The sequence below is a fragment of the Myotis nattereri genome (genome assembly GCF_964212035.1).
Source record: "Myotis nattereri genome assembly, chromosome: 6".
Lineage (NCBI taxonomy): Eukaryota > Metazoa > Chordata > Mammalia > Chiroptera > Vespertilionidae > Myotis > Myotis nattereri.
The window spans coordinates 14,446,834-14,468,764 of NC_138081.1; the positions used below are offsets into that span (position 1 = coordinate 14,446,834).

Here is a 21,931-nt window from a genome sequence, read left to right on the forward strand (position 1 = left end):
CCAGTCCTGTCCTCGGGCTTCCTCCCTCAGCCCTGGCTGGCAGGAGGACCCCGAGGCCGCCTGCCCACACTGGTTCTGCCCTCCTACTCGCCTCCCACCTCTCTCTCTGATTATGAAGAACAACAGCCCAGTGGCTTCCAGATCAGCGTGGAAGGGGGCTGTGTGGACAGACAGGGCACTGGGGGGCGGGGGGGGGCTTCTCTGCCCTCCACTAAGAAAGTGAGCCGAGCTCTGGGGGACAACCAGGAGGTGACAATAGCACGGTGACCTCCTCAACCCACCCACCTCCCACCCCCGGCTCCGGGAGTCCAGCCTGAGCTTGGAGGTCCCAGCAACGGGGGGGTGCTGAACCCCCATGATCTTGGCTTCTCCAGCCTTCAAGCCTACCTCCTTGGCAGGTAAGCCCCCCGGAGCATCTGTTGTGGACGAAGACACTCTCCCGCAGCCTCCGGCTTCAGTCTCGGGGAGTTGAGGGAGGGGGTCGCAGCCTTCAGCCGCGGGGAGGGGCGAGAACCACTCGCTCCGGAGCCCAAATAAAATGAGTCTCCGCCCCCGCAGGCGCGGCGTGTTTACAAAGTCCTAGCAGAGCCGCGGATCGCGAGTTGAAAGCTGGGCAGGAAGTGGGGGAGAGGGGGCGGGGGAGACCAAGGGGGCTGGGTGCTCTGCGCAGCTAAGGTTAGGGCCTGAGACCTCGTCCGTGTGCCCGGGGTGAGGGGGTGGCGGCGACCCCCAGGCTCAGGTGCGTGCGGTCGGGAAGGTGCGGTTCCAGACTTCTGCCTTCAGGGCATTCGCCACTCAATCACGTGCTGCCCTGGGAATAAACAACAACAGTAGGCGAGGTTCCTTGACCTCTGACTCTACGTCTAGCACCGCGACAGACCCTGTTTGCACTCCCTTGTTCCCTCCCCTCCCCCCGCTATCAATCACAGCCGTTTCACAAGAGAGGAAACTGAGGCACAGTGAGGGTAGGGCCTGTGCCCGTGGTCCCACAGCTAGCGACATGAGAATTCAAACCCAGCGTCTGCGTCCTGCCAGGCACCTGCAAACGGAGAAGAACAAGGCGCGATGCGGGCCCCGCAAGAAGAACCCCCATCCGGAGGGGCTGGGGAGCAAGCGCACAGAAAACCCACAGGCACCGCCGACCCTGGGAGGGAGGCGGGCAAGGGACAGAGCCCCCTGCTTTCTGCGCCTCCCGGCTGGCCCGGCAACTACCGGCGGGTTGAGGACAGCAGGGTGCAATGGAAGACCTGGACTAGGCTGCAAGTGGGCCATTGGCGGACCGTAGACCCGCAGCACAGCATTAAATTTCCGCAAATTTCCCGCTGCAGAAGAATCACCTGGAGAGGTTAACAACACGTAGTCTCGGGCCCCTCCCGCAGACAGTGAGTCACTGGCACTGGGCGGGACCTAGCCAGGTGTTGCTAACAGCCACGTATGGGGCGTTCCAGGGGTGTGCTCTTTATGAGAAACGATTTCATGGGGAAAGAGGTGTGCAAGCGAGGGCGCATTTTCCGGGCCAATTTCGAGGCTCACAGCAACCCATCGCTCAGTGTAGGTCACGTGAGCCGGGTCATCAGAAACCTTCTCTCCCCGCCCTCCCCCCCCCCCCCCCCCAACTTTGGTTGGGCTTTGGAAAACCCAGAGGTGCGAGCACCGCCCCGCCCCTCCCCGCCGGACGACTACAAATCCCATCCTGCCCTGCGCGCGCGCACGTTACGCCAGAGCAAGATGGCCGACACGATGGCCACTGCGGGGGCTGGCAGCTCCGGAACGGTAAGGGCGGGAGGCGCGGGGTTGAAGCTGGGAGAGTCGGGGCATTCTGCAGCTTTCCCCTGTCCGGGGCAACAGGCTCATTCCCAGACATCCAGACCCATCAAGAGCTCCGTATGGAGGAGGGTTTTTCAGGCCGTACCTGCCCTCCCTCTTTGGGACTTGGCGGCGGCCTCCGGAGTTGGTGGACCCGTGTGCTGATTGGCTCGTTTCGGGGTTGGGAACCCGGAACACCTCCTAATTGGTCCGAGGAGGCCGTTTCCGCCTTCTTATTGGCTAGCCAAAGTTGGGAGGGATTCCTGTTTCAAAATATTATCTTTCCTACTTTCCGGTGCTGTTATCCTTTGCCCTCCTCTCCTCAGCACCATGTGTTATTATTTTAATTTCCCTTGTTAGTGAAGTGGTGTGCAGATGGGAGGAACAAGAGAGATGTTTTTTTTTTTTTCTGAGCGTTAGAAATAAATTCAGTCTCGTCATACGTGTTTCTTCAGCTGTATAGCCTCATAATCTGCTAAAACAGAAAGTAGGAAACAGCCACTTGTGTTAATAAACGTTTACGTTTTAGGGAAGCAGAAAGGCTGTCTCCGTATTTAGAGCCCCTTGGCTGCTCAGTTATTACTTGGCTATGACATTTTGTTAAGCACTGGTAAGTATTTAGCAAATGAATGTTTGCTCGCCATGACGATGTGTGAACTATGCGATTGCATCCTTGTTTCGTGGATGAAAATCTTCTCTCTTTCTGGGCTGCTGATTCACAGAGATCGGGAGGTAAACAGTCCACTAACCCTGCTGACAATTACCATCTGGCCCGGAGGCGAACCCTGCAAGTGGTGGTGAGCTCCTTGCTGACGGAGGCAGGGTTTGAGAGTGCTGAGAAAGCGTCCGTGGAAACATTGACAGAGATGCTACAGAGCTGTAAGTATCAGGAACAGCCGGCCTTCTTCAGGTCAACCACACCTCAGTGCCGTGTCCTGCACTGTGACCGTGTTAGTGAGGATTTAAGAAAAAGAACATAGACAAGTGACTTACAGGTTTTAGAATCAGGTAGACCTGGGTGTAAGTCATCACTCTACCACTTAATAGTTGGGGCAAGTTGCTAGACCTCCTGACTCTTAATTTCCTTATTTGTGAAGTGGAATAATAATTTGCACCTCATGGAATTGTGAGTATAAGTGAGACACATATGTAAATTATTCGATGCTGGGAACATTGTAAGCTCTTGATGACTTGCAGGTGCTATTATTGCTGTTTATGTTCTGTACTCAACTTATAATTTTATTGGAGAGTTAGGATTAATTTCTACAAAATAGATGCCACCACATAATATAATAAAATGCTGTATTATATACAAAGATACAAAGGGTAAGGGTGAATACGTTTTATAGAATGGGACTTTTAAAAGGAAATGCCTTGAGTCCTGGCTGGTTTGGCTCAGTAGATAGAGAGTCAGCCTGCTGATTGAAAGGTCCCAAGTTCAGTTCTGATTGAGGACACATGCCAGAATTGTGGGCTCCATCCCTAGTGGGGGGCGTACAAGAGGCAGCAGATCAATGATTTTCTCTCATCATTGATGTGTCTATCTCTCTCTCCCTCTCCCTTCCTCTCTGAAATCAATAAAAATATATTTTTAAAAAAAGTAAATGTCTGAAGATTTTGGATCCTAGAATGGTCTCATATTGCCTTTTCTGCATATACAATGTATTTCCCTATTTGGGCCTTTTTGGGGACTAGGATGGGATGAGGGATGGGGTACCAACACCTATGGATGACAGTGAGAGAATGGTTTAGGCAGAGGGAGAAATTGAACTAAATTGAACTGCAGTGCAGACCAAACAAAAATTTGGCCACTGCAACGGTGAGCTCTAGGATGATAATTGCCCATCAGGTATTCCACATCCGGCAGAAAAGGGCCCTGCCTTTATACTTTGGTCTTGGTCAGTCACTAGATGTGGACTGCCCCAGGAAGGGCAAGTTCGAGGTGAGATGGCTCTCTGACATTTGGAACTTTTACATACCAAATGTTTTCCTAAAGCAATGATCTTGGACTTTCTTTTATCTTACAACCTCTGTGGACTCTTAAATATTGAGGACCCTGTGGAGGTGTGTATAAGTGGGATGGAGATATAAATATAAATATATATGTGTATATATTTTGCCACATTAGAAAGTAGAACAGAAAATTTTAAAACATGAGAGTGAACAAGCATATGATCCATTATCCATCAGAGCCATGATGTCATCCCAGGTCAGATAGCCTCTGGAAAACTGCCTGAGAGAATGAGTAGAAAAATAAAACAATGTCTTAATTCGATTATGAGCCCTAGCTGGTTTGGCTCAATGGATAGAGCATTGCCCTGCAGACTGAAGGGTCCTGGGTTTAATTCCAGTCAAGGGCACATGCTGGGGTTGTGGGCTCAGTCCCCAATAGGGGGCGTGCAGGAGGCAGCTAATCAATGATTCCCTCTTGTCATTCATGTTTCTAGCTCTCTCTCCCTCTCCCTTCCTCTCTGAAATCAATAAAAATATTTTTTTAAAAAAATTGACTATGAAAACACTTTGTACCTGTGGACTTTGGAAAGGGTTATAGGGCCGCCTAGGGATTCCCAGACCACGCTTTGAGAACTTTTGTCCGAAAGGAATGGACTAGTAGTAGTTCCCATTAGATTCTCCGCCCCCCACTGCGCCCCCCCCCTCCCCCAGTAAACAGATGCTGCCCACCGTTTTCCTGTGTAAAGGCTGGTGTTAGTGGCTTGCTCACGGTAGCATGGCAAGTTGGTGATAGGTTTTCAGTTAGACACCTTTGCCGACTTGCTTTTATCTTCTGAATCTTTTTGGATCCCTTACATCTGATGAATTCTGTGAACCATTCCCAGAAAAGGGGTGTGTGTGTGTGTGTGTGTGTGTGTGTGTGTGTGTAAAAAATTGAGCACAATTTCAGGTTTCATGGAACCTCCCATCCCCTTAAGCCCATTCATGGAGTCCGCTTCATACCTTCCCCTTTCTCGGAAGGACTAATGCATGGCTATTAAACAGAGGTTCAGCTTTAGACAGACAACACAGACAATAAGACCCTTTTTTTTTGGTTGCACAGTATACATAACATAAAATTTATTATTTTAACCATTTTTAAGTGTACAATTCAGTGACAGTAAATATATTCACAATGTTGTACAACCATCAACACTATTCATTTCCAGAACTTTTTCATTATTCCAAACAGAAACTCTAAACCTGTAAGTGATAACTCCTTAATCACCTCTTCCCCCTGCCCCTGGTAACTTCTAAGCTACTTTTTGGCTCTATGGATTTTTTTTTCTGTCATATAAGTAGAATCTTAAAACATTTGCCTTTTTGTGTCTGGTTCAGTTCACTTAGCATAATGTTTTCAAGGTTCATCTTTGTAACATGGATCAGTACTTCCTTTCTTTTTAAATTTATTTAAGGTTTTGTTGATTTGAGAGAGAAAGAGAGAGAAACATCTATTGTCCGCCTCCGTTATGCAACACAGGCATGTGCCCTGACAGGAAATCGAACTGGTGACCTTTTGGTCACAGAACAACACTCTACCAACTGAGCCACACCAGCCAGGGCTACTTCATTCCTTTCTTATGGCTAAATAATAATCTTTGTATGGATCGACCACATTTTGTTCATTCATTTTTTTAAAAATAAGGTTTATTATTATTTTTAACTTTCATCCATTCATCTTTTGATGACACTTGGGGTGTTTCCACCTTAAGGCTATTGTGAATAATGCCGCTATGGACATTGGTGTACAAGTATCTATTTATGTTCCTGCTTACAATTTGCTTGGGAATATACCCAGGAGTCGAGTTGCTGGCTCATATGTTAATCCTTTGCTTACCTTTTAGGGAACTGAGAATAAGACTTTATGCCTTTGATTCTTTCCCAGACATTTCGGAAATTGGGAGAAGTGCCAAGTCTTACTGTGAGCACACAGCCAGGACCCAGCCCACGCTGTCAGATATCGTGGTCACTCTTGTTGAGATGGGTGAGTGCACACGTTTCCAGCTCTTCAGTGCAGCCGAGTTGGAGTTATGGGAGAGAGAGAGGAGTGAGCCACATCTGCTGAGTGTTTTTAATTCCCTTATGGTTCTTCTGGTCGGTGTTTAGCTCGAGGGGGTTACCAACTGAGGGTTCCTCTGGACCCGGTTAAGAGACCTCCTAACTCCCTGGTGGGCATCTGCTGGAGCTTCCTAGTGGCAGCAAAATGCTTGAGGGGGGAGTTTAAGCTATTTCAGCACAATGTTCCTCTCCCAAGTTCAGTATCGGGTGGTCTGGGCAGCAGTGACTTTTGTTTTCCTGTTTCTTAGGGTTCAACGTGGACACGCTCCCTGCTTATGCAAAACGGTCCCAGAGGATGGTCATTACTGCCCGTAAGTGACTTTGAACTGAGGTTCTCAGTTGATGCTTGTGGAATGAATTAATTAAATAGGGCAGGGATCCGTTTGTTCAGCTGCTGCTTATTGCAGGCTTCCTTCCAGCATTTGGGGCTACCTGTAACATCACCTTTGTTTGGGCTAATGGGACTGGGACCTGACGATCAGTCACCAGAAAGGAAAACCATATCTGAGATGTTGCTGTGATTCTTGTGCTTTAGCCCTAGAAGGGCGGTTGATGCTGCTTGAGAAATGCCAGTGCTCTAGCTCTTCCTTAGATCAAGAGTCAGTAAACTAAGGTCTGTGGGCCTAATGTGGCCCACCACCTGTTTTGTAAATAAAGCTTTATTGGAACGCAGCCATGTGTGCTTACCTTTGATTGCCTTGTGCTGTCATGGCAGAGTTGAGCAGTTGTGGCAGACTGTATGGCTTGGAAAACCTAAAACATTTACTCTGTCTCTTTGTTTCTGTCGAAGGCACAGTTAGACGACCTGTGCCTTAGATGGAAGCTGACTGCTATAAACTGAGCTGGGAGTAACCAGTGTGGGCTGGTAGGACCTGGGGAGGCTTCACTTGATTTTTTCCCACCACTTTTTTCCAGCTGACATCTTTTGAAGACCTTCCCTCTCAAGTAGCAGTGAAGGTGCCGTTTTTAGTCCCATGCTGTCCTTGGCGAACTGCATGACTTTGTTATCTGGGTTCTGTGAAAAGAGAGTTGACAGCTCGTGTGACTCCTTGGCCACTCAGCAGCCTCAGTGTGCTCTTTTGTGATGTGAACGTTGTCACGGCAACCACTCACCTACCTAAGAAGCTTGCAGACAGATTGTTGTGGATGGGAATGTCACCCAAGGTCATTCAGCAGGGCTGGGCATGTGAGGGTGCCCTGAGGTCCTTAAGTCCGTCAAGGCCTTTTTAAAATAGAAGTACAAAGTATCCGTTGTTCAGAAAATTGAGATACAGCATTTACTTTGAGGAAAGGAGGGTTTGGGTAGAGACCCAAGTCCTTGGGTGGAAGAGTAACCAGTTTTGACTCTGTTGCAGCTCCAGTGACCAATCAGCCAGTGACCCCCAAAGCTCTCACTGCGGGGCAGAACCGACCCCACCCGCCGCACATCCCCAGCCATTTTCCCGAGTTCCCCGACCCCCACACCTACATCAAAACCCCGGTGAGTGTCGAGGAGATGACGGGGGCTATGGCTGCTGCAAAATACTCAGTTTCTACTGATTGTTGGGTCAAAAGCTTATTGATGAAAGGTGGACTCAGAACTCAGAATGTCTTTTCTTATTAATAAACAACTTGGCACAGGGGAATTATGTCCTCCAGTTGGCTCACAAAAACATAGTTAACAAGAAATTGAAACCTGTCCCGCCAAAACGCGAAAAGCCCTACCACCTAGAGAGGAGGCGGGACGGGCACTCCAGAAAGTATTCACAGTAATTCTTGTTGCTTTGTGTGTGCTTTTCTGAGGTTTCCAAACTTTTCATAGAAAAGAGTTCTTTTTGAAACCAGGGGGAAACGATTATTTAAACCATACTTGGTGATAACATGAAATGAAAGTCAGCGTAACTTGAGTTCTGGGTCTGCATGAGCACAGATTGAGGTGTCTTCCATGGTTTAGATGTGTTCTCCTTCGCCAGAGGAGCAGTTTCACCCTCCTGGGGAAGGGTACGTGTGCACAGGAGTCCCGGAGGCCCTCCCACACGCTTCCTTTGTCCCCGCCTCCACAGCACCTGCTGGTGCAAATATAGCATCATGTGGGCGGGCGGGTGGGCGGGGTGCATCCTCCAGACATTTCTCCACACCTCAGGATACTGGGGGAAGGAATAGGTAGTCAGCCACCCTTGTACTACAGCTGCTGGCCTTGACCTGCGATCTCTGTGTTAGTGTCCTAGAGCTGCCGTAACAAAATGCCATATACTAGGGGGCTTAGAACAACAGAAATGTATTGCCTTACAGCAGTGATGGCGAACCTATGACACGCGAACTCATTTTTTTGGTTGATTTTTCTTTGTTAAATGGCATTTAAATATATAAATAAATATCAAACATATAAGTCTTTGTTTCACTATGGTTGCAAATACCAAAAAATTTCTCTATGTGACACGGCACCAGAGTTAAGTTAGGGTTTTTCAAAATGCTGACATGCCGAGCTCAAACGGTTCGCCATCACTGCCTTACAGTCTGGAGGGCATGTGGGCGGATTCAAGATGTTGCCAGGGCCATGCTTTCTCTGAAACCTGTAGGAGAAGCCTTCTTGCCTTTCCTAGCTTCTGATGGTTTGTGGGCACTCCTGGCTTGTAGACGCAGGACTGCAGTCCTCTGTTACATCTGTGTGTCTGTCGTGTCTGTCTTCACGTGGCCATTTTCTTGCAAGGGCATTAGTTGTGTTGGAACAGAGTCCCACTCTACTCTTGTATGACCTCTTTTTAACTCATCACCTCTGCAATGACCCTATTTCCAAATGAGATCATATGCTGAGATACTGGGGGTTAGGACTTCAACATATTTTTTTTTAGGGGACACAATTCAGAAGAGATTGGGCCCAATCTCAGGGTGGTATGGCCATACACTTGGGACACAATTCAACCCATCAGTCTCTAACTCTTTTATAGTGTATTTCTGACAGTAAAAATATTAAGCATATACTTCAATAAACATTCATGCTGACTTACATGAATATTATAAGGTACTAGAGGCCAGTGCATGAAATTCGTGCATGGGAGGGGTGTGTCCCTCTCAGCCCGGCCTGCGCCCTCTCACAATTGGGACCCAGCGGGTAGGGTCCTTAGGCCTGGCCGGCTTAGCAGGGCCTATTGGGGCTTTTCTTCCCCTGGCTGCCAGCAGCTGGCCCCACCCCCCACTGCTGCCACTGCTTATCATCTTTGGCGCTGCCCACCTCCCCCCTCCCCCACCCCACCCACCCCCCCCTCCACCAGGTGCCTCCTTCTGTGGGCGACAGGCATGGGGTGCGAGCGCTTGGCTGGACTGGGCCTCCTTCTGCGGGGCGATCGCTGGCTGGCCCCACATACCTGCCACAACATCGCTGGCCAGTGGCCTGGGTCTCCTTCTGTGGGGCAATCGATAGTGGGGCTTCATGATCAATGGCTCCGCAGAGGGAGGCCCCGCCCACCTGGCCAGGGCTCCCAGAGCATTCTGCTATTCTGTGGTTCAGTCGATTTGCATATTATGCTTTTATTATTATAGACGACTCCACCAAAATAATGGGCATTATAGACAATCTGACCCTCATTAAAGGGTCAGGAAACCTTTGTGCTCCTTTTTAATGGCAGCATGTGATGGCCTCTGCCTTTCAGGTTTTGAAGTCTTGGTGTAATACTTGGTGGAATAGTAAGTTAGAGGTCTTATCCTAAGATCAGCTTATTTTAAAACTTCAGCAGCTCTCATAGTTGAAAAAGATACATTACAAAGATATGTAGCATTGTCGGCTCCACTTAGCCAATCACAAATGAATTTGCATCTTCTAATTATTGGAAGAATTTTGTTTAAAATTTTCTATTCAATTTCCAACTTTTTGAATCTCAAACAGTGCTCGCTCTCTTTTTTATTTAAATATATTTTTATTGATTTCAGAGAGGAAGGGAGAGGGAGAGAGAGAGATAAAAAAAAATAAATGATGAGAGAGAGAGAATCATTGATCGGTTGCCTCCTGCATGGCCTCACTGGGGACCAAGCCCGCAACCCAGGCATGTGACTGGGAATTGAACCATGACCTCCAGGTTCATAGGTTGATGCTCAACCAAACCACTGAGCCACGCCAGCCTGGCTCAGATAGTTCTCTTAAAAATGATGGGAAGGTCTTACATTTTTAATGTTTGTAACAAGTATGTTCAAAATCCAGTCAAATTCTTCATTTTGGGATGATTTTAAACGTCAGAAAACCTTGTTTCTATGTTTAAGTGTGGATATGGAAACCATGCAGGACATACCCTTGAATTAACATTGACAACAGCGGAAACGTGTTTAAGCACCGCCTTCAAAAATCCCATCTCTGTGCCACAAAGAGTAGTTAATTACTTTTTTGGTCATTGCTACAATGTCACCTATACCATCACAATTTAAAATGTTTTGGCCCTAGCTGGTTTGGTTCAGTGAATAGAGCGTTAGCCTGCGGACTGAAGGGTCCCAGGTTCGATTCCGGTCAAGGGCACATGCCCGGGTTGTGGACTCGATCCCCAGTAGGGGCATGCAGGAGGCAGCCGGTCATTGATTCTCTCTCATCATTGATGTTTCTATCTCTCTGTCCCTCTCTTAAATCAATAAAAAGATATTAAAAAAATAAAAATAAGTAAAAGGATATAGAAACAGCTAAGCTGGTCCTCGGGGAGGGCAGAATGATCTGTTGGGATTACTCTCTAGTGTCTTTGCTGTTCTTTTCAGACGTACCGCGAGCCTGTGTCTGACTACCAGGTCCTGCGGGAGAAGGCTGCATCCCAAAGACGGGACGTGGAGCGGGCACTCACCCGTTTTATGGCCAAGACAGGCGAGACCCAGAGTCTTTTCAAAGATGACGTCAGCACGTTTCCATGTAAGAGTCTAACCCAGGGGTGGGCAAACTTTTTGACTCGAGGGCCACAGTGGGTTCTTAAACTGGACCGGAGGGCCGGAACAAAAGCATGGATGGAGTGTTTGTGTGAACTAATATAAATTCAAAGTAAACATCATTACATAAAAGGGTACGGTCTTTTTTTTTTAAGTTTTATTCATTTCAAGCGGGCCGGATCCGGACCACAGGCCGTAGTTTGCCCACGGCTGGGCTAGCCCCTCTGTGGACCCCGTCTTGTCATTTGAGATAATAGCATCTTCCTTTACTCTCAGCATGGTAGGAAGAAACAGATGATAAGCTTTGTTCCTATCTTGGGTGCCTCTCATTCTTCAGATTTCTGGCTCTTTTTCCCAGTTCTTAAGGCCTGTCCCTAACAGATGACTCAGAATAGTAATGGCCTCTGTTGGGATTGGCCGCTTGATGTCTGTTGAGTTTGGGTTCCCTCAAGAGTCACTGAGCCCTGGGCCTCAGAGGCACTCATGGAGCAGAAGTGGCAGCCCTGGTTGTAGGGGACAGAGGCATCGGGGGGCAGAGCAGTTACAGAACACCTGCCGGGCTTTGCCCTTCACCGTGTCCTCACACAGGTACTGTCTCACTTAATTTCCCATCTCAGCGCTACCATTTCGCCATGTGACCTAGTCTCTTCATTTCCACAGGCCTCAGGTTTTCCAAAGATGAACAGGGGTGATTCATTCATTCAGCAAGTGCTAGCTGTGTGCCTGGCCCTGAAAGAATAGCAGCTACGTTATTAAGTGCCAGATGAGGTGCCAATCATTTCCCCTAAATCAGCAGTCGCCAACCTTCCGGACCCCTCGGACCGCTGCCCTAAGTCATCTCATTAAATCCTCTCGGGAGCCCAGGAGTTAGGCGCTGTTATCACCGTTACAGGGAGCCGAGGCTCAAAGAAGAGAAAGGAAGTAACTTGCCCAGGGTCACACAGCTAGTAACTTTCAAACCTAGGCTCACCCGATAATCACATTCTACCACACATAGAGACCTGCTATTATTTATTTATTTCATCAGCGATTCTTCTCCTCCTCGGTGTTTTTTGGAAGTGCCCTCTAGCTCAGTGGATACACTGACCTGCAGGGAGTTCTCAGATCCTTCAGACTGATGGGCTCAAAATCTCTGCTCTGGAAATGAGGCGGAGAGGGGTTAACGAGGTGAGATCACTACGCTGATGCTTTGCTAGGATGCAGCCCCCGTTCTGTCTGATGTTAGTCCTGCAGGACTCGGGAAAAGTGGGCTCTGAAGTTACGCTGCTCAAGTTCAAATCCCACTCTGCCACTTCCTGTGTGCTGGAGGAAGCCACTTAACCTCTCAGCGTCTCGGGTTCCTTCTCTGTAAAACGGGGTTGGTAATGGCACTTAGCCATTACAGTGGATTCAGATGGTACGTGTGAGGCCTGTAGGACACAGTGAGTGCTTGAGTGAGTCAGCCATTATTGTCATTGGGTGCTGCTCGCTGCTCTGCTGTGAGGCCCTGAGCCAGCTGCAAGGACTCCATGACAGTGGAATTTGCTCTCTTCCAATCCCACAGTGATTGCTGCCAGACCTTTCACCATCCCCTACCTGACGGCTCTTCTCCCATCCGAACTGGAGATGCAGCAAATGGAAGAGACGGATTCCTCGGAGCAGGATGAACAGACAGACACAGAGAACCTCCCCCTTAATATCAGCACGGTGAGTCCTGCCTTCTGCCTGCTCAGAGTAGCCCCCAAACTAGCCCACACTGCCCGCAGCCTATCACCCTGGGACCTGGACGTGACCTACCCCAGGTCCCTGCCTTCATGTTAGGGACTTGCAAGATGGGCTCATGATGGTCCGAGTGTGATGGGATCTCTAGCTTGCGAGGCAAGTCCTGTCCTGGGGCTTCATTCATTCATTCATTCATTCATTCAATAAATACTGAATGAGCGCCTGCCAGAGGCTGGCACAGTTCCAGGAGCTGGGGAATTAGTAGGAGACAAAACCGACAAAATTTCCTACCCTCATGGAGCTAAGGTATGAAGTAATAAATTAAGAGATGGGAAGTAGGTATGGGCGCAGGGGAGTGTGGTTTTAGGATGACTGAGAGGGTGGCATATGAGTAAAGACCTGAAGGGAACAAAGCTTACACATCTGGGAGTAGAGCATTCCTCACGGGGAACAGCAGGTGCGAAGGCCCTGAGGTGGGAGCCGTTGTGTTGAAGAACAGCAAGGCCATCAGGGTGGCCGAGTGGCATGAACAGGGAGGAGAGTAGGAAGGGATGCGGTCAGAGAGCTCATGGGGTGGGGTGCGGGGGTCAGATCTTAAGCTATGTTAAACGTGGGCTTCCCCACATTTACAGTGAGATGAGTTTCACCTCATGAAAGAGGGGTCTTCTAAGCAAACATCACTTCCCTTTGTAAGTACAAAGTACTTAAAGGGCCTGCAGAAGGTTACCTGACACTCTAGGCCAGTGATGGTGAACCTTTTGAGCTTGGCGTGTCAGCATTTTGAAAAACGCTAACTTAACTCTGGTGCCGTGTCACATATAGAAATTTTTTGATATTTGCACATTCAAGGAAGAACTAAAACCTATCCTCCTCAGACTACTACAAAAAATTCAAGAGGAAGGAACACTTCCAAGCTCATTCTATGAAGCCAGCATCACCCTAATACCAAAACCAGGTAAAGACAACACAATGAAAGAGAACTACAGGCCAATATCCCTCATGAACATAGATGCCAAAATCCTCAACAAAATCTTAGCAAATCGGATCCAGCAGTACATCAGAAAGATCATACACCATGACCAAGTAGGATTTATCCCAGGGATGCAAGGATGGTACAATATCCGCAAATCAATAAACGTGATACATCACATAAACAAACTGAAAGAAAAAAACCACATGGTCATATCAATTGATGCAGAAAAAGCATTTGACAAAATTCAACACCCATTTTTGATAAAAACTCTCAGCAAGGTGGGAGTAGAAGGATCATACCTCAACATAATAAAAGCCATATATGACAGGCCCACAGCCAACATCATACTCAATGGGCAAAAACTAACACCATTTCCCCTAAGAACAGGAACAAGACAGGGATGCCCCCTCTCACCACTCCTGTTCAACATAGTACTGGAAGTGTTAGCCATTGCAATTCGGCAAGAAGAAGAAATAAAAGGCATCCAAATTGGAAAAGAGGAAGTAAAACTGTCCTTATTTGCAGACGACATGATATTATACATACAAAACCCCAGAGACTCCATCCAAAAGCTACTAGACTTAATACATGAATTTGGCAATGTAGCAGGATACAAAATTAACCCCAAGAAATCGGAGGCATTTCTATACACCAGTAGTGAACTTTCAGAAAGCGAGATTATAAAAGCAATCCCGTTTACCATTGCACCAAAAAAATTAAGCTACCTAGGAATCAACTTAACTAAAGAGGTAAAAGACCTCTACTCAGAAAACTACAGGACGTTGAAAAAAGATATAGAGGAAGACATAAACAGATGGAAGAACATACCGTGTTCCTGGATTGGTAGAATCAACATCATTAAAATGTCCATACTACCCAAAGCAATCTATAAATTCAACGCACTTCCCATTAAAACACCAACGGCATACTTCAGAGATCTAGAACGAACTCTCCAAAAATTCATCTGGAATAAAAAAAGACCCCGAATAGCTGCAGCAATCCTGAAAAAGAACAAAGTAGGTGGGATCTCAATACCAGATATCAAGTTGTATTACAAAGCCACTGTTCTCAAAACTGCCTGGTACTGGCACAAGAATAGGCATATAGATCAATGGAATAGAATAGAGAGCCCAGAAATCGGCCCGAACCAATATGCTCAATTAATATTTGACAAAGGAGGCAAGAACATACAATGGAGCCAAGATAGTCTCTTCAATAAATGGTGTTGGGAAAATTGGACAGATATATGCAAGAAAATGAAACTAGACCACCAACTTACACCATACACAAAAATAAACTCAAAATGGATAAAGGACTTAAATGTACGACAGGAAACCATAAAAATTCTAGAAGAATCCAAAGGCAACAAAATCTCAGACATATGCCGAAGCAATTTCTTCACTGACACAGCTCCTAGGGCACTTGAAACTAAAGAGAAAATAAACAAATGGGACTTCATCAAAATAAAAAGCTTCTGCACAGCAAAAGAAACCATCAACAAAACAACAAGAAAACCCACTGTGTGGGAAAACATATTTGCCAATGTCATATCTGATAAGGGCCTAATCTCCAAAATTTATAGGGAACTCATACAACTCAACAAAAGGAAGATAAACAATCCAATCAAAAAGTGGGCAAAGGACCTAAATAGACACCTTTCAAAAGAGGACATTCAGAAAGCCAAGAGACATATGAAAACATGCTCAAAGTCACTAATCATCCGAGAGATGCAAATCAAAACAACAATGAGGTATCATCTCACACCTGTCAGACTGGCTATCATCAACAAATCAACAAACGACAAGTGCTGGAGAGGATGTGGAGAAAAAGGATCACTTGTGCACTGCTGGTGGGAATGCAGACTGGTGCAGCCACTATGGAAGACAGTATGGAGTTTCCTTAAAAAACTGAAAATGGAACTCCCATTTGACCCTGTGATCCCACTTCTAGGAATATATCCCAAGAAACCAGAAACACCAATCAGAAAGGATATATGCACCCCTATGTTCATAGCAGCACAATTCACCATAGCTAAGATCTGGAAACAGCCTAAGTGCCCATCAGTAGATGAATGGATTAGAAAACTGTGGTACATCTACACGATGGAATACTATGCTGCTGTAAAAAGGAAGGAACTCTTACCATTTGCAACGTCATGGATGGAACTGGAGAGCATTATGCTAAGTGAAATAAGCCAGTCAATGAAGGAAAAATACCACATGATCTCACTCATTCATGGATAATAGAGACCATTATAAACTTTTGAACAATAATAGATACAGAGGCAGAGCAGCCTCAAACAGATTGTCAAACTGCAGCAGGAAGGCCGGGGAGGGTTGGGGGGCAGGAGGTAGGGGGGTAGGAGATCAACTAAAGGACTTGTATGCATGCATATAAGCATAACCAATGGACATGAGACACTGGGGGATAGGGGAGGCTAGGGGACTGTCTAGGGCGGGGGGATAAAATGGACACATATGTAATACCCGTTGTAATACTTTAAGCAATAAAAAAAAAAAAAAAAAAAAAAAGAAATTTTTTGATATTTGCAACCATAGTAAAACAAAGACTTATATTTTTGATATTTATTTTATATATTTAAATGCCATTTAACAAAGAAAAATCAATCAAAAAAATGAGATCGCGTGTCACCTCTGACACGCGTGTCATAGGTTCGCCATCACTGCTCTAGGTAATGACATAGGCGAGGTCGTGGCGGTGAGTGAGTCGAAGCTGAAATCATTCCAGGAGCTGCCTGCGCTCTCCTGGGCACGGAGACGCCAAGCCGTATGGCAGAGTAGACAGACCTGACCCTTGGAGTCAGACTGGTCTGGCTTTATTATTTTTATTTTTTTCACTGTGCAACCTGCTTCAGTGCCTGCAGCCTGCAGGCACAGGCCGGGCAGTGGTTCAAGCGCAGCTTGCTCCTGCCTGGGGCACTATGAGAAACCCAGGGGACAGGCCTGCCATCAATCCAAACCCACGCACCGGTCTGGCTTTAAATCCAAACTGTGCTGCTCCCCCGGCACATCACCCAACATCTGAGTCTGCTTCACAAGTACAGACAGGAGCAGGAGCACCTCCCTCTAGGGCAGGGGTTCTCAACCTTGGCTGCACATTACAATCACCTGGGAATCTTTTTAAAATCCTGATTTCTGGGCCCCATCCTCCGGAAATTGTTTCTTTGTTATGGGGTGAGGCCACAACATTAGTAACAAAGAAATAATTTCTGGAGGATGAGGCCCAGAAAGATTCCCAGGTGATTGTAATGTGCAGCCAAGGTTGAGAACCACTGCTCTGGGGGAAGCGGGAGCCCGAGATAAAATGCGCTCACACACAGGTGCCTGGCCCAGGGCAGCTCCCGCCCCCATTGCCCCTCCCTGCTGTTCTGGGCTGTACCACAACATGCTGTCCTGTGAAAAAATAAGTGGAAAGACTTTAAGAAAAGGATTCTAGCAACAGAGTTATATGCAATCGGTTGGATTTATTATTCTATTGGCCTGGCAAATGCTGGTATGATATGGGTTTCAAAATTCAGAATGGACAAAAAGATGTGTGGTGGCAGTTCTTTCTCTCGTCCTGGTGCCCTGTTACCCACCTTCCCGCCTACAGAGCAACCAGTCACCGGCCTCTTTTTTTTTTTTTGGGGGGGGGGGGGCGGGGGGGGCCTCTTTCTTATGAATCTAGAGACACGGACACAAGCAGCAGGCCACAGGTGGTTTGCCCCTCGCTGGATGCCCTCATGCACGCAGCGTGGCGGTCATTCCATGTCCGCCCCCTGCTCAGCCTCCTCATGGTCCAGGGAGGCACAAGTGGGTTTAACCAGGCCCCGCGGACGGTGGTGGTTTTCTGTCGTTAGCATTCACACACGTTGCTACAGTTCATTAGGTAACTGGTACTTCAGATCGTTCTTTCATCTGTCAGTGGCAGCGTATCTCTCTCAAGTTCTCTTGCTGCATAGTTTTTACTTAACCAGTCCTGGTTTCTCCATCTACTTGGACACAAAGGAACTGTTCATTTTAAATTAGTGTGTACTAGAATTATTTTTCTCTCCCATTTGAACTAGCAGCTAATCCCAGGGGCGAAACTTTTGCTCTCCCATGAGCACTGTACCCGTCATTTATTTACTTAGTGCCTGCTGGCATGTGCCAGACGCTGTTCTGAGAGCTTGGGACCCTTCAGTGAACAGAGCAAAGAGCACACCCGCCTTTTAGGAGCCTGTGAGTTGGCAGTGGGAGGGTGACAGTGGCTGGAATATATCAGTACATCGTTATGTAGTTTATTAAAGTGCTACTGGGGACGGGGAGGGAAGGTCCAGGGCGAAGGGTGGAGGTTTCAGTTTTAGAGTGCTCAGGGTCGACATCCCGGAGAACTGACGTGTGAGCAGAGACTTGGAGGAGGTGAGGGAGTGAGCCAGGCTCTGTGGAAGAATGTTCTGGAAAGGGACCAGCCTGTGCAGAGGCCCTGAGGAGCAGCACGGAGGCGAGTGTGGCTGTGGCTGAGGAAGGAGAGGGGGAGAGGAGAGTCACACCAGGACCTGTAAGCAGCTTTAAGACCGGGTTTCGACTGGGTGAAATGGGAGTGGGGGGGGCCTGGTGCAGAGGAGGGACGTGTCTGAGCTAACTTTTTCCAGGATCGCCGATGGCAGTGAAGAGAAGGGACTGCGGCCGCGTGGACTGTGGGCTGTGGAGGGAGGTCAGTTAGGAAGCGTTTGAGGTAGTCTGGGCCAGGGACAGTGGTGGGTCCTCGCCGGATGGCCACACAGGGCCACTGGCAGTGGTCGGATTCTGCCTGTGATGTGAGGCAAGGCCAGGAAGTTTTCCTGACAGATTGAGGTGAGCTGTCAGAGAGAGAAAACAATTAAGAAGGACTGGAGTGTTCGGCTTGAACCACTGGAAGGCCGGGAGGGCTGCAGGGAGGGCTGTTTAGGCACAGGGGGCAGTCTGGGGCTCAGTGTTAGTCACACGGAGTTGGAGGTGCCTACCTGACACCCCAGTGGAGATGTTGAGTGGCCGTGGCTGTGTGAGCCTGGGGGTCGGCAGGCAGGTAAGGGCAGGAGCCTGTGAGACAGTGAGCCGGTGGCGGCAGCCTCAGGGCCTCCAGCAGGTCGAGGCTGGCTTTTCAGCACCCTTGTCACCTCCATCCTTATTTCAGGAAACACTTAAGGCACAGCTGAAGTGAACGTCCAATAACTCTAAGATAAGGTGTTGACCATGGAGAAATGATAAGAGGTGGGTAGGGGTGGTTACTAAATTAAGCCGTAAAGAACTTTAGAAAGCGTAGGAGCCAAATGTCCCAGGCAGTACTGGTGGTGGTCAGACCTTGTGTCTGGCGTGAGCGAGGGTGATCTTGGGCACTCGCCTTCGGAAGAGCCTCCGGAAGCTCCGCGGTGGCTCTGAGTCACCTCGTGGTCCCACCGGGTCAGGTGTTGGAGAGGGAAGCACAGGGTCTCTGGGAGGACACAGTGGATGGATAGTGTGAGCACGTGCAGCGGAACCCAGAAGTGACCCATCTCCTGCGGTTCCTGGAGCCTGACTGTCGCCTGCCTGCTGGGCCAGCGGCCTCCGGGGAGCCTGCCATCTGATCGTAGTGTCCTCTGCTCTGGTCGAAGTCAGAGCCTCCACAGAACAGGAATCTCAGTGACAGAACCTTGGCCTATCACCAGGGGGCGCAGCCCCACCAGCGCCTCTGGTCACTTACAGTCCCTTAGGAATGAACTTGTAGGTCAAGTTCTTCCTGTGATTTTGTCCCCCTTCCTCTGCTGTGCTCATTTTACAGAACTTAGAAGAGAGTATAAGTAAGGAAAGGAGAATCAGTCACCCATATTCTTAGAACCAGTTTTTTAAACCTCAACATATTACTTTTTTCCAGTTTACACACAATTGTGATTTTTTAAAAATTTAAATTGGGGTCCTATGGAATATATGTAAATTTATGAACTTTTCTGCATAATCACTGTCTTCAAAAACCAGACCTGAGAGAACTGATCCCCAGGTGGCAGTGGGGGTGTGGATGGCGTTCCCGCATGGGTGCCAGCACGCTCTGCTCTGCTGTAATGTGGTCATTGGTACCACGTTGCAAGAACCAGAAAACTTGAGGATCTGGGGGGCCGTCTCTGACGCTTTACGTCAGCTTTGGTTCAGGGGAGGCCTCTGCATGTGACTGTTCTCACCCCGTCTCAGTCCTGCCAAGGGTGGAAGCCCACTTCCCTTCCTCTTCACCTCCCCACAGGAGGGGCTTCCTCCTTGAGCACCTGAATTTTAGCCCCAGACCTCTGCCCCTCCCAGGTCGCTGTTCTTTCTAACTCGTGCCCTGTCTTGTCAAGAGCTCAGGGTTCTGTGTTCTGTGCTCCGCGTCGGAGCCGTTGGTCTCACCTTCCTCTGCTGGCCAGTGCTGCCTGGGCCTCGCTTCATCGGAGGCCCTTTAGAAAGAAGTGGCCCCTGAGCTTCCAGTCTCCCCCGGAAAGGGGCGCTGACAGTGGTTCCTGCCATGGGCTGCTCGCTTTCCTTATGCCGTTGGTGTTTTGCTTTATTTCGGCTTTTGCTCAAAGGATGACTCTGGAGCCGAGAAGGAGAACACCTCTGTCCTGCAGCAGAACTCCTCCTTGACGGGGAGCCGGAACGGGGAGGAGAGCCTCATCGATAACCCCTACCTGCGCCCCGTGAAGAAACCCAAGATCCGCAGGAAGAAGTGAGTTGGGAGCTGGGTGCCGAGAGGCGCTCTGGCCAACCGAGGTAGTCCTCTGCTTCAGGGCAGAAAGGAGAGGCCACTCTTTCTTTTTCAGAAAAGTGGGCCTGGACCTCGGGGAAAGCTACTCGAGTGAGAGGAAATATCATCCCTTTCCTTCTCCTTCCTCGTCTGCCACATGTACCTCTTGGGGCATAGAGGTTGAGCTTCCTGCAGCCCCGGGACTAACCCTCACAGCCCTGGAGTTATTGCCTCCTAGAAAGAGAGCAGGGGGGGGGCCACCAGGCAGGCTCCATGGATTCCTCTTCTTTCCAGGTCCCTCTCGTGAGCTGAGAAGAAAGCCTGCCTTGTACAGAGATGCGGACTCCACGCTTCTGGGGGGAGTTAAAGCCGCTGGAGGGAAGCAGAAAGGGTGGCCTCCCGTGGTCCAGCGAGGCGGCTGGGGTGACTGGGCATGCTTTTAACAGCAAACTCTGTGTTAATATTTCCCATTTTCACTGATGTCTGGGTTGAGGAAGATATGATGTGGTGGTAATAACGAGGCTTTCTTAATTAGCCAGGCTGGACTGTGGGCGTAGGAGCAGCTGGCGACTTCATTCATTATCACAGGACCTGACTCCTTTGAACCCGTGAGACCAGGGAAGGCCGCAGGAAGAAGGGGCTGCACCTTCTCTGCTTCCTCCAGAGGACTGTTTACCTGGCTTCCGTTTCAGGCCGCGCGGGTCCCTTTATTGACTCACCAGTTTCTCACCCTTGAACCTCAGTCTTATTTCTCTTCTCACCTGGGCTCCAAGCGCCCTGCTGAGATGACGAAGGTGACTTTGCCTTCCCACGTGTCACTCCTTGACCTGGGCCGCAGGAGTAGGAGGAGTGAGCCGGTGTGCACGTGGAGGAGGGTGATGCGTCACAGCGCACCGACTCTCATCGCATCTGGTGGACTCTTCCTACAAGGCAATGCCCTCTCGTGAGAGGTTGGTGTTTGTTGTTGCTCTGTGGCATGTGTGCTTTGGGACGACTGAGTCCTGCCCCATCCAGGGAAAGTTTTCTCTGACAAGAGCCTCTGCTTGATGTATTATGCTGTGACTTGCTGGAGGAATCCGGCCTTAAACAACAGGAAAGGGATGGGCGGGGGCGGGGGGGGGGGGTGGCCTTGTTTGCTGAGAGCGGAGAGCCTCTTGGGTCTGCTGGAAGCCGGCACAGAAGGAAGCCATGCGGCGGAAGCCGGCGGGCCAGGCCAACGAAGCAGATCTGAATCTCTTCAACCTCTTTGCATCCTGGGGAAAGATTTCATCCTTCCTGAACCCTACAGATCAAAACACAGGTGTTTAAGGAAGATGGTGGGCAAGCTGATACCTTTGGCTGGTCTCTGACAGCAGAGATTGAAAAACCAAGTCTAAGAAGAAAAGTGCCAGTGAACCTGGAAGTTTACACAGTAGCAGTGAGCTGTCCCTGGAATTGTATTGAACTCTTCTCATACTTGGCTTCCACAGTCATCTCTCTCTTTTTTTTTTGTCTTCTTTTTTTAGTTATTTTTTTATTTAAAATTTTTGTATTGATTTTCTTTTTTTAGGGAGAGGTAGATATGGAAACATTGAGGAGAGACATTAATTGGCTGCCTCCTGTATGCCCCCTACTGGGGAACTGATCCTGCAATCCCAGCATGTACCCTGACCTAGAATCGAACCAGCGACCTCTTGGTGCATGGGTCAACTCTCAACTGGGCAGGCCCACAGTCATCTCTTAATCTCCATGAGTCCAATTCAAAAACCTGGTGACGTGGCCGCAGGCTCCCCGTGCGTCCGGCCTCACTGTTCCCCAGGGCACCCTGTCCCGTCGCCC

General features: G+C 48.7%; 2 protein-coding genes across 4 annotated transcripts in view; one reads left to right on the forward strand and one right to left on the reverse strand.

Moving 5' to 3' along the window:
- CCND3 (cyclin D3) overlaps positions 1-801 on the reverse strand; it is a 91,584-nt gene extending 90,783 nt beyond the window's left edge. The window contains exon 1 of one of the 3 annotated variants that reach the window (XM_081095060.1): positions 388-462. The gene's annotated coding sequence lies outside the window, so the exon portion shown is untranslated. Of the gene's footprint in view, positions 1-387 lie in introns of all 3 variants that reach the window. The other 2 variants (XM_081095057.1, XM_081095058.1) reach the window with 2 other exon arrangements.
- Positions 802-1,723: 922 nt separating this feature from the next.
- TAF8 (TATA-box binding protein associated factor 8) lies at positions 1,724-14,693 on the forward strand. Its single transcript, XM_081095061.1, has 8 exons — positions 1,724-1,773; positions 2,529-2,685; positions 5,684-5,782; positions 6,105-6,167; positions 7,212-7,336; positions 10,570-10,717; positions 12,275-12,417; positions 13,308-14,693. Exons 1-8 carry the CDS (start codon positions 1,729-1,731, stop codon positions 13,356-13,358), a joined length of 831 nt encoding a protein of 276 aa, XP_080951187.1. The 5' UTR covers positions 1,724-1,728; the 3' UTR covers positions 13,359-14,693.
- Positions 14,694-21,931: the final 7,238 nt, after the last annotated feature.